At 43.0% G+C, this 12,557-nt stretch overlaps 1 protein-coding gene across 2 annotated transcripts; it reads left to right on the forward strand.

The window, feature by feature from the left end:
• The first annotated feature begins 274 nt into the window (after positions 1–274).
• AGR2 (anterior gradient 2, protein disulphide isomerase family member) lies at positions 275–11,607 on the forward strand. 2 transcript variants are annotated; one of them, XM_035130297.2, is made up of 8 exons: positions 275–355; positions 4,348–4,494; positions 6,300–6,363; positions 6,558–6,610; positions 7,462–7,535; positions 8,019–8,082; positions 10,440–10,523; positions 11,285–11,607. In XM_035130297.2, exons 2-8 carry the CDS (start codon positions 4,356–4,358, stop codon positions 11,332–11,334), a joined length of 528 nt encoding a protein of 175 aa, XP_034986188.1. In that variant the 5' UTR covers positions 275–355; positions 4,348–4,355; the 3' UTR covers positions 11,335–11,607. The 2 variants fall into 2 exon arrangements, with proteins under 2 accessions (XP_034986188.1, XP_060136721.1); XM_060280738.1 differs by lacking the exon at positions 275–355 and adding an exon at positions 3,335–3,752.
• The last annotated feature ends 950 nt before the right edge of the window (positions 11,608–12,557 follow it).

A 12,557-nucleotide genomic window follows, 5' to 3' on the forward strand; every position in this document is an offset into this window, starting at 1 on the left:
CAGAAAGCCAGATCAGCCTTCGGGCAAATCAGAAGCCTTGATTTATGCTTACCTGGATTTGGCTCATTGCCCACATCAGAAAATATATTTCCCCAAACTCTCATATACACCTATAAATTTTACGCTGATGGCATTTATTTGTTTCAGAAATTACTTGCAAACATCTTGTCTTTTATTTATTTTCTTTTAAAAAATGAATAAATAGAGGTTTTTCCCAGAACTATTCAAATGCCACAGCTTGTGGGTGGGGATGAGGTGTGCCCAGGTGCATAAATAGGCATACCATACCTTCCTTGTTCACACTGAAACTTGGAACGCTTTAGCAGTTTCTCAAAGGAGGAAGAGGGCAGAGCAGGTAAGATGATCAGCTCTGGGCTTAGCAAAGCACCTGTTCAGAGTCCTCTGAGCTCATGGGTCAGGTTACTTATTGATGGGCAGGTAACAAAGAACAGGCTGGGAAGACTGGAGCAGTGAAAGGGCTGTGCAGCAGTTCTAACTAAAAACAGCAGCTAGAGTGTTTTGCTGTTTCTTCCACTAACTATGCTGGCGATCACAAGTGTGTGTGTGTGTGTGTGTGTGTGTGTGTGTGTGTGTGTGTGAAGCTTTACAAACCTTGGTGGTTTTATTTTGTTTCACAAAGAAGCAACTTTTGTCAGTCATTGCTTTCCCATTGGATCTGCTAACAGCTCTGATCCCCGCCTGATTTCCTGCTTGTTTCTAACGCCTTTGTCAAAGCTCTGTTTTCTTCTATGGTGCTATGATTTCTGTATACCACCATTGCCAGTTTTGAATCTTCTCAGCTCTCTATCTTCGTGCCCCACACCCACCCACTTCTTCCATTTTCTGCCCAGTTGTGTGTCTTCCCGCTTCCCTGATGCTGACACAGTGCCCATTGACAACAGCTGTGCCGTAAAAAGGGACTCCGCTAGATGCATATCGGCCTACTTAAATGCCCCTGTGGTTTCAAAGGATGACAAGATGTCCTTGCAGCCTGTTTTCTTAGAAAGCCAAATGCTCCTCCCAAAACTTGCCTATTTTATTTTCCCCCATGAAGGCATAAGGATGTCTGTCGCATTAATAAAACATGTGCATGTTTCTTCCGTAAAGTAAGTCCTAACATGCTGCACGGCATTTACTTTCATGTAAGTGTGTACAGGATTGCAGTCCCTTTAAAAAAAACACAGATCCGAAACCTGAAAATCAGCCCCATTCGATATCATTCAGACTTCCTTCCAAGTTAGTATGCTTAGGATTGAAGCTTCAGAATGCACATTTTGGCCACCATTGTTTCCTGGATGTTGTAGAAAATCTGAGAAGAAAATATGGGAGATGAATGACATGCTTGGAAATTGTATTTCCTGGTTTTGAGCATAGTAGACTTAATCCTGGCCATATCAGCCCCGCTTGATCTTCAAAGCGGGGACTTGATTGTCTCAAATGGTACCGTTATTTTGAAGCTCCCATTCTCGGCTAAATTTGATGGAGACAGACCTACTCTTTGCAAGGCTGCCCCAGTGACCTGGGGCCAATCTAGAGAGCCAAATGGGGTGTGCAGCTGAGACCCCTCCCTGCTACTTACCCACAGCCTCTCATCCTAGAATCTTTCCTCCCAGCTTTGTGCATCTCCAGCATCAAAGTTCACCTGGGAGGAGAGAATGTGGAGGGACATGCAGCACGGATTAATGGTGGAGAGGGGGGTTCAGCACCATCATTGCTACTTCTTCTAAATTTGGACATCTGCTCTATATATGTGTGTGTTTGGAGTCTCATGCCTTTAAATAGAATCATAGAATCATAGAGTTGGAAGAGACCACAAGGGCCATCCAGTCCAACCCCCTGCCAAGCAGGAAACACCATCAAAGCATTCCTGACATATGGCTGTCAAACCTCTGCTTAAAGACCTCCAAAGAAGGAGAGTCCACCACACTCCTTGGCAGCAAATTCCACTGTCAAACAGCTCTTACTATCAGGAAGTTATTCCTAATGTTTAGGTGGAATCTTCTTTCTTGTAGTTTGAATCCATTGCTCTGTGTCTGCTTCTCTGGAGCAGCAAAAAACAACCTTTCTCCCTCCTCTATATTACATCCTTTGATATATTTGAACATGGCTATCATATCACCCCTTAACCTTCTCTTCTCCAGGCTAAACATACCCAGCTCCCTAAGCCGTTCCTCATAAGGCATCGTTTCCAGGCCTTTGACCATTTTGGTTGCCCTCGTCTGGACACGTTCCAGCTTGTCAGTATCCTTCTTGAACTGAACAGAGCTTCAGCTGTCCCTTGCAGTTGGAGTCTCAACTGGGATACTGATCAAAACTCCAGGGCCGGCCCTGCCATTGGGCAGAGTGAGGTGGAATCCTCAGTTGGAATGGAAGACCCAGCTCTGTGCATCATGCAAATAAACTAACCAGTCTTTCTGTAAGATTAAACTGACACTATGATCCGCTCCTGTACATGGAATTGCAGGGGGGAGCTTATTGTCCTTTTGCTTAGACAGCAAAACATCTTGGGCCACCCCTGCTAAACCTGACCTGTGTTCTGCCACTGATTTTAAAACCCCCCCCCCCGAGCTAATTCAGGCTTGTTATATAAGTTGCAATTGCCTTAGTCACTATGGGGATGCAAGCATCTACATAGCAACAGCCCATGTTTCAATATGACATCACTGTTGAATTGGTCCTGAGACCTGCAGAAAACCCTTTGCTTCTCTCAACTTTGCAGTCTGCCACATTGAGTGAGAATTGTCAGGTCTTAGCATCAACCGTCCACCCCCCGTAGCGATGGATGCTATTTTTAAAAGTCAGGATTTTGAAACCAACAGATCTATAATTGGACTAAAACGAGGTCAATCAGATTCATTCAGAATTGTGTTCACCGTCAAGATAGGGAGCGTTGGAGGTGCTAGCAGAATTAGCATCTCGAGAGGCATTCATTCGAAAACTTACTGCGTGACTTTTAATTGGCTTAGAAAACTTCAAGGCTGCAGTGCTGGATATATACACCTACAAGAGAGCAAGTCCAACTGAACACAGTGGGGCTTACTTCTGAGTAAACATGGATAAGATCCGGCTGTACATTTGGGGGGTGGGGAATGCATCATATGTGAAGACACACAGCACAATCATAACACATAGACTCTCAGAATTGTAGAGATGGGAGATATCCTGAGGGTCATTTAGTTCAACCCCCTACAATGCTTACTCTGAATCAAGCACCCCTGTGCTCAATGGGTCTTACATGAGGGTAACTGTGCATAAGACTGCAGCTTGGGGGGGGGGGGGTGTTAAGCGGACACTGACTGTCAGAGCATAGCCAACTTGGCAAGCCTAGGGATTTGAAACTACTTTGATTTCATTGTCTCCTATATATTTCCCTGCCGTCACCGCACTGAGAGAAGGGTTTCACTCCTCACAACCCAATGCAAGGGCCTCCTAAATACTTTGATTTGCTTTACACGGCTCCAATTCTTTCAAGTCCACGGTAAACACACCAGATGAGTGACTGGGAAATAAAGGTTAGTTTTAATTCAAAGCAACAACTTTGAATATCACAGTAGAGTTGCATTTAGCTCTGTTTGTCTTCATGATGTAGGCATCAATGGAAGGTTTCGTTATAGGGATGGGGAAGAAATTGGATCCAGTTTGCTTTTTAAGCAAGTCTACCTAATTCACACTTTCTAAAACAGTCAGCAAAATGAAACACAGCCATCCTTCAAAATTCACACTTCTCTGAATGTTGCAATGCAATTCACCAGGCAAGTAATGTGCACAAATATGCATATACCAAGGTAAATGGAGAGCCAGTGTGGTGTAGTGGTTAAGAGCGGTAGACTCGTAATCTGGTGAACTGGGTTCGCTTCCCCGCTCCTCCACAAGCAGCTGGGCTAGTCACACTTCTTTGAAGTCTCTCAGCCCCACTCACCTCACAGAGTGTTTGTTGTGGGGGAGGAAAGGAAAGGAGAATGTTAGCCGCTTGGAGACTCCTTCGGGTAGTGATAAAGCGGGATATCAAATCCAAACTCTTCTTCTTCTTCTAAATGGTGCATAAAACTGTATATAGTTTCCCATCCCTGCTTGAGCACAGAAGGACTTACTTCTATGCATGCTAGACACTGAGTCCCAAGCTGAGTTTCTCATACATGTTGTATGTAGCACTTAACATTCAGCTGCTCCTTTTTTCTTTCTCCCCCCCCTCTTTTTACTGTGACCAAGCTGGAACTAGAGTAATTCCATTCCAATGCTTGTAACTTAGCCAGCAAGACTGATTGCATGCCTCTATTGTTCCATGCCTAATAGTCTCCTGTTCTGTAATGCAGCTGAATAAATCCTTAATGCTTTTTCTCCCCCTAGCTTTAACAATGGAGAAGAGCCTCATATCGGTGTTGCTTTTGCTCGTCGCCGTCTCGTACATTTCGGCGAAAGACACGACGACTGTGAAAAGTGAAAAGAAGGATGTAAAAGAAACCCGTCCCAAACTGCCCCAGACTCTCTCCAGAGGTAAAGGAATGCTAGCTGAGTGCAGTGGGAAGACAGGGTGCTGGTTTTTTTCTTAAACCCTTTCTCAAAATACAAGAACCCAAGACCATCCAATGAAGCTAAATGATGGCAGATTCAGAACAGACCCAAGTGGGTTGGGTAGCAATTAGAGTGTTGGACTAGGACATGGGAAACCAGGGTTCCAATTCCAATTCACTCATGAAGCTCACTGGGTGACCTCTCTTAGCCTAACCTTTCTCACAGGGTTGTTCTGATGGATCCTGCCCTTTGAAAACTTACAAAACTGCACAATCCTACATATATCTACTTGGAAGTGAGTTTGACCGAGTCCAGTGAGGCTTACCTCTCATACGTTGTTATAAGATTGTAGTGTAAGAGGGTCTTTTCTCAATAAGGAAGGGTACATATTGTTTAAATAAGGAAGCCTCGGGGGACATTCCTCCAACAGTTGGTAATTCGTAGCAGGTAATTATCTAAATTTCACATTGAATTTGAAACAAGTGCTAGTTCAGATTAATGCCAACATTTGAAGAAATCATTGCAATTAATCAATGGGTTTGAAAAAACAAATACCGTATTTACGCCAATCTAATGCACCATCGAATCTAATGCGCACCTCAATTTTCAAAACCTCGAAACCAAAAAAGTATTTGCTGGTGAATGTAAATGCGCCATCAAATCTAAGGTGCACCCTAATTTTTGCAACATCATTTGGCCGAGAAAGGTGCGTATTAGATTCGAGTAAATACAGTAGCCCCTAAAAATATGGTGTTGGCAGGAGGTAGTGCAGCTAACTGGCATAAGGTTATATAGCTGGAAATTAGTGATTTATTTTATTTTATTTGCTGTATTTGTGTTTCTATGCCACTTTTCATTCAAATGTATCCCAAAGCAGCTTACAAACAATAAATAATAATGACATGACAGAACACAGTAAACATGACAGAACATCACAAACACAGCATAAATCATATAGGAGAATTCACAAATCGTCAGGGAAACAATTGCAATCTATAAAACACTTTTAACAAAGCAACAACTAAAAAAGAAGCCGAACATCACAATGTAAGCAAAAGTCATATTATATGATTAATGAATTAATCCAGCATTTATAATCTATAAAAATAATATCAACTTTAACAAAATAGCATCAAAGACTCATAATCTTTTACTCTGATCAGCTCATTAAAATACACATACACATCATGCGCATGGCTGCAACTCCCTTCTGAAGGTTCCTCGGACTGGAATTGAGGCAGCACAGATTAAACCAGGCACCCCCAAACTCGGCCCTCCAGATGTTTTGGAACCAAAACTCCCATCATCCCTAGCTAACAGGACCAGTGGTCAGGGATGATGGGAACTGTAGTCCCAAAACATCTGGAGGGCCAAGTTTGGGGATGCCTGGATTAAACCAACCAACCCCTGATGGCAAACAGAAAGTCTCTCTCCCCTCACAATTCTTCCTCTGGAAACAGCTCCCTTATCAGGGCTTCTAGGGCTGGAGGGTAGGGCAAGGTGGGTAGGAAAAGCCATTGCCTGATGGCCAGCACTAAGCCTCACTTACGGTAGAGTTGCCTTTGTTCAGGACTCAGTTCAGTTGCCATATGTCCTCTTTTCCCAGGACACGTCCTCTTTTTCATGGGTATGTAAAATGTGTGTTGTCATAGCGATCCATAGTTAGAAGTTGGCAAATGGATCCTCTTCCTTGCTCTTCAAAATATGGCAACCCTACAACCGGTTATGGGATTAATGCCTCCTCAATCATAACATGCTTTAAAATTCGATTCATCATTTCCTTTCAGGCTGGGGGGATCAGCTTATCTGGACCCAGACTTATGAAGAAGCTCTCCATAAAGCCAGGACAAAGTAAGTCCCCCTATCTCCACATGGTTTTCACTATGGCATGTGAAGGTCTCCTTCCAGAAATGAGAAATGTTTCCACATCTTTTCCCAGGACCTTAAATCTTAAGGCATTGAGTTTTTGGTCCATCATGAGTTTTGCTCTTTTTTATTGCCTGCTCTACTGTGAGATTCTAAAATGGACCTTTTCTTCTTTTCAGCAACAAACCTATAATGATCATCCACCACTTAGAAGACTGCCCTCACAGTCAAGGTACCATTCTTTCCAACAGATACATAATCTTTTGGTCTGAATCCAAGCAAATACAATTGCTACCAATAATAATAACAACAACAATAAGTCGGCTCTTTTTACACTGAAAGTGTAATCTATATTTTTAGCCTGTTCTGTACTTAATCCTGTACTGTACTTAATAACTGGGGAGATTTAGATGAATGGAAGGCAGAAATTTCTATTCACATTTTCCCCCCTCTCACAAATGATCACAGTACAGAAACAGAGATTCACAAATTTGTGCCGAAGAGCTCATAATGTAGCCTGTCCACACATCATTGTATGAATGCCCAAACTCCATGCATTCATTGACAGTTGCGAAGACATTTTCTGTTCACTTAAGAGACTGGCTTTCAGGCAGGCCTTAGATCTAGCACTTCTCTCCTTAGAAATGAAACATTCATTGTATAATTCAAACTAGAGTAACATAGCATGAGTAGGTCAATAAGTGCAGTTTCCTGTCTTAAGCTGCAATCCAGTGTCTACTCAGAAGTAAGTCCCACTGAATTCAGTGAGTGGAATGTGGATTTTAGCCTCAGGCTTCTTGTGAATTCCTTTGCTAAGCAAAAGAATCCAGGTTTCAAAAACCCAAAACATTGATTGCGATAACCTTGACCTCCTTTCGTTCCCAGGCCTGTTTCTAAACTTTTGATTCTTTAGCTTATCTCTTTCATCTTACAGTGATTTTTATTAGGCCTTCAGGCTTTAAGCGTTCATGAATTTTTATTTGATCTGTACTGACAATAGATACGTAATGTTCTTTCTATGTTTCAGGTTTTTTCTTTTTCCCCCTCTAATAGCGAGTCTAATTTATTCTTCTCCCATTCTAGCACTGAAGAAGGCATTTGCTGAGCACAAAGAGATACAGAAATTGGCCGATAAGTTTGTTCTCCTCAATCTTGTTGTGAGTTTTCTTTGACACTTGACCAATTCTGTTATATTATACATTACAGTGGTACCTCTACTTACGAATAACTCTACTTACGAATGTTTCTACTTACGAACGGAGCTCCGTCCGCCATCTTTGATGCGGTTTAGATAGGATTTTTTTTCTACTTACAAATTTTTAGATAGGGTTGCTTCAACTTATGAATTTTTTCTCCCAATGCATTCCTATGGGATTCAACTTACAATTTTTTTTGACTTACGAATGTGAGTTCGGAACGCATTAAATTCGTAAGTAGAGGTACCACTGTATTCTGTTATATTATACATTATTCTGTTATATTATACATTATGGGACGGCTGTCACATCATCATCTATTCCACCTAACCTTTCATTATGTTGAAGTAACTGGCAATGGTTAATAGATATTTTTACTCTTCTCTGTGTGATCTAAATGGCTTGCATCACAGGGGTTTGTATTTTCTTTTTCTTTTCTTTAAGTATGAAACCACAGACAAACATCTTTCACCAGATGGCCAGTATGTTCCCAGAATCATGTTTGTAGGTGAGTAGTTAAGGGGTTAAAGAGTTCTGTGTTTTTTTGGTGGTGGGGAGACCATGGCAGGCTGAATACAGTTGTACCTCTGGTTAGGCACGCTTCTGGTTATGCACGCTTCTGGTTACAAGCTCCGCTAACCCGGAAGTAGTTGCTCCTGGTTGCGAACTTTGCCCCAGGATGCAGCGGGAAGTGGCCATTAGTGAAAGCACGCCTCAGGATAAGAACGGTTTCAGCTTAAGAACGGACCTCTGGAACAAATTACGTTCATAACCAGAGGTACCAGTGTAGCTGAGATGAGTTAATATTTACCGTGAAACAAAAGCTTGATTTATCTCCAGATTGCATCTCCAATATGGGGGAAACAGGGTTTTGCAAGCATTCAAACTGGAGAATGTGGCTCTTGCTAGCAAAACCTGAATCTCCTGTACCGCTGGTGCTATTGGTGTCTTTGAGCTAAAAGACCTATAGGATGGGTCCCATAAAACCGCTCTTAACGTGCAATACACTTGCCCCATGTCCAACCAGTTTTTGTAATTTGAAGTAGCTTTCCCCTCCCCTGTTTTTAAGAAGGGGATTGATAAAGGGACAAAAAAAGTAGTTGTGTAAAATGAAACATTTCACATTTGCATCTGCAACAATAACCTGCCCAAAATTTCTTTCCAATATACTTGCTTCTGTGCAAACAATGGAACATATGCCCCACTCTTTTTATTAAATTGGCTAAGGGGCGGGTTTTTTTACACACACTCCAAGGAGTTAAGGAATGACACTGATCTTAAGAAGATTCCTCAGGCTGATGCTGCTCATTGCTTTAACACCTACAGCTTACATTTTACTTAGTTATTACAGTGGTAACTCTGGTTACGAACTTAATTCATTCTGAAGGTCCGTTCTTAAGCTGAAACCGTTCTTATCCTGAGGTGTTCTTTCGCTAATGGGGCCTCCCGCTGTGCGCGTGCAATTTCCATTTGCATCCTGGGGCAAAGTTCGCAACCAGGAGCACCGACTTCCGGGTTAGCGGAGCTTGTAACCTGAAGCATTCATAACCAGAAGCGTTCGTAACCAGAGGTACCACTGTATTTAGGATGGGGGTGGAGAAATCACCAAGTCCCATTTCTGCCCACTAGCTGTTCAGTAGAAGCAGCTGAAAAGGGAAGCTTTGTTGGTGTAAAAAGCCTTGCTATGGATCTGCGGGGGGCCAGATTCCCCTAAATGCCTGGGTGCAAGATTATCTCCATAATTCCTGGATGTAGAATTAAGTTTTGCCAGACACGGGAACCCCCAGGATTTAGTTATGCTAATGAGCCAAGTTATGCTAATGAATGGGCCATTAGCGGAGGAGAAAGTCCAGGGATGGCCCATCAAGGATGGCCCATCAAGGGATGGCCCATCAAAGGGCAAGAATGCCAGGCAAGGGGGAGTGGAGCCCCTTCTTGGCTGGGTGCTAGTGGGCAAAGTGGGCAAAGCTTTAACTCTGAACAGAGGCGCTGAGTTCTGCCCACCATTGTGGGGCCCCATTGTGCACATGTGTGACATCACACACATCATGGCACAGGACCCTGTTAGGGCCACCACAGCTGCCACAAGGCCCAGCAAGACTCAGCACCAGCACTGCAAGGCCCTGCAAGGCCTGCTGCCACTGCAAGGCCAGGCTCCTCAAGATGGAGGAGGGATTCAGCCCCGTCCCAACACTTTGGGGTGGGGGGAAGGGGCTGAAGACATCTCAGCCCTGTGGAGTTGGCACCTATGTCACTGAATGATGTAGGCTGGGGGAGGTCCTTGGAATTGGTTAGCAGCATGGAGGAGGAGGAGGAGAGCTGGAGAAGACAGACTGGAACGAAGAGACACAGAGCCTGGCTTTTTGCTGTCCTTTGAATCCAATGCTGCGCTCAAGAGGGGAGCCAGACCCTCATAAGATGTGAATGCCCTACAATCCCTCCATCTAGGGGCAGGTTGTTTATATGTGTAAACCATAAGGACATCATAGTCTCAGCTGTGTCTTGTTGTCCCAAAAGGGAACACAAACTTTGGTAAGCACGCCAGATACCTCTGGAATCTCACGCTAATTGTGTAGATTCGAGAGGACTGTAACAGCGTCCAACCTTCCTTCCTACAGAAGCAGGGAAACAACCAATCAATCAATATACTTTATTCAACCGATAGTCAGAACAAGCAGGGAAACATTTCTCAGCGTTTCCCCTGCAGGTATGCAAAAGAGTGACTATGCATAATTCCATACTGGAGAATTATAGACAACATTCATGTGGTTAAGCATCTTTTGCCTAGGGACAGCAGAAGTCATTTTTATTGAGGGTTTTTTGACGGCTGCAGATGGAAAGTTAATGCGATCATTGTTTCTCCAGATCCTTCACTGACAGTTAGAGCAGATATTACTGGAAGATATTCCAACCGCCTCTATGCTTACGAGCCTTCAGACATTGCATTATGTAAGTATTTCCTAGCAGAGCTTCTTGCATAGATTTGGAACAAAGGAAGGTCTGAAATTCTGCGTTGGAGCTCCCTCCAGTTGCGCAATAGCATTGCAAAGTGTGCATCAAATAGTAATAAATGCTGCTGAATTTTCATGACTACTTTTTTTTAAAAAAAATCACAAACTGATGTGAAAATGTAGACGACTGAATTTAAGATTGGAAAAATGTGGAATTGAGAGAAAACTAAATGGATAGATTTCACCATCCTAACCTCTCAATAAATATGCATAGCAACACATAGAAAATGACTGCTGTTTATGTATATGGTTTAGAGTCTGCCGTTTTCGATATGGATGCCATTTGAATGTCACCTGAAACCGGTAATCCATCCACATGGATGGTCCAACATGGTGCAATTTGTTTTCATGCCACTGCCAAACTATTTCCAGAGCAAGTTCTGCACCTGAGATGACCCACATGGTGGGGTCCTATGCACAATAATGGCTCACCGCATGGAAACCTCAGCATGAAAAGCATCATTAAATCCATTTAAATCCATATTATCCAATTTAACTTAGTTGTCAATGAAGTGTGGACCATTAACAGCATGCATTGCTTCTGCTATTGTAAATGCAGGGAAATTAAAGTGAATTTGGTTTATTGCAATTTGCATAATTTCAAAAGTTCAAACTGATGTGCATTACATGCTAGATTACTTTTTGTACAACACGCCCCCCCCCCGGCCTCCCTGACTAATGCTCTGTTTGTTTTTACAGTGCTTGCAAATATGCAGAAAGCTCTGAAGTTGTTGAAGACTGAATTGTAAAGAAAGAAAACCGACACACTCTCAGGTCTTCCACCTCTAAGGCAGCGTATAAAAAAATTGTTCTCACCAAAGTGAATGCGTAGGATGCCCTTGGATATGCATATCAACAACTCACAGTATGCATAACTTCCAGGAGGATAACTGTGCTATAAATACTCATTTGTAACTGTGTGGTATTATGTATTGATTGCTTTTATAAAACAAGACTAAAAACACTGTATGCTCTTTTCTATGAATCAAGATTAAAGAGAAAAACACTTTATGGAGTTTGCACTTGTGTAATCTGTTTTATTTTGCAATCTTGTACAGAAGCATCTATAATATTTCCAATGGCACAAATAACACAGCAAACCAATTTTCTAGAACAAATTCCATGCAGATCATCTGCAGACAGGGCTGGAAAAGACTCCTCTTCATTCCTGGGGAGTTGCTGTCAGTCAGTGAAGACCAGGGCTGAGGAAACTGTGCATTCCCCCCCCCCCCCGGCCGGATGTTGTTTCACTCCAACACCCATCATCCCTGACCACTGGCCACACTTGCTGGGGCTACTGGAGTCCAGTGACATATGATGGGCCACTGAGATATATGCACCAATGGTCTGATTCGATGCAAGGCAGCTTCCGATGTCAGCAAATAGACAGCAAACTGCCCAGCAGCAATGTGAATGAATGCCAGTTGTATTTGTGTGACTGGTGTCCATTCCTGACCGCAGAAGAACAAGCAAACTGCCTTGTCTGCTTACAGTGGTACCTCGGTTTAAGTACACAATTGGTTCCGGAAGTCTGTACTTAACCTGAAGCGTACTTAACCTGAAGCAAACTTTCCCATTGAAAGTAATGGAAAGTGGATTCATCCGTTCCAGACGGTCCACGGAGTACTTAAACTGAAAGTACTCAAACCGAAGCGTTCTTAAACCGAGGTATGTCTGTACTTTAATTTTTGGTCAGAATTCTCTGGCATCCCTACTGGCATTCACTGGACCACGATCTCCAAAACTGGCCTTACTTTCTACGTCATGGTATCTCCATGAGTTTATCTGAGACTGGGGAGCCGGTAGACCATTAGACACTGATATCCTTCAACACCCATGAGCCCCAGCCAGCCTGACCAATGGTCAAGCATGATGGGAGTTGCAGTCCAGCAAATATTGGAGTGGCCCTACTCAGCATTCCTAAATTTCCTTCATGCTGTTTTTTAGAGCCACTCAAGTCAGCGGCCCTCTT

This window comes from Zootoca vivipara, chromosome 12, assembly GCF_963506605.1.
Source record: "Zootoca vivipara chromosome 12, rZooViv1.1, whole genome shotgun sequence".
In the NCBI taxonomy this organism is placed as follows: domain Eukaryota; kingdom Metazoa; phylum Chordata; class Lepidosauria; order Squamata; family Lacertidae; genus Zootoca; species Zootoca vivipara.

Coding starts and splice junctions, on each gene's coding strand:
- AGR2 (XM_060280738.1), top strand. CDS start 3,731: ATGTTGCAATGCAATTCACCAG. Junction 6,364..6,557: donor CTCCATAAAGCCAGGACAAA/GTAAGTCCCCCT, acceptor TCTTCTTTTCAG/CAACAAACCTATAATGATCA. Junction 8,083..10,439: donor TCCCAGAATCATGTTTGTAG/GTGAGTAGTTAA, acceptor TTGTTTCTCCAG/ATCCTTCACTGACAGTTAGA.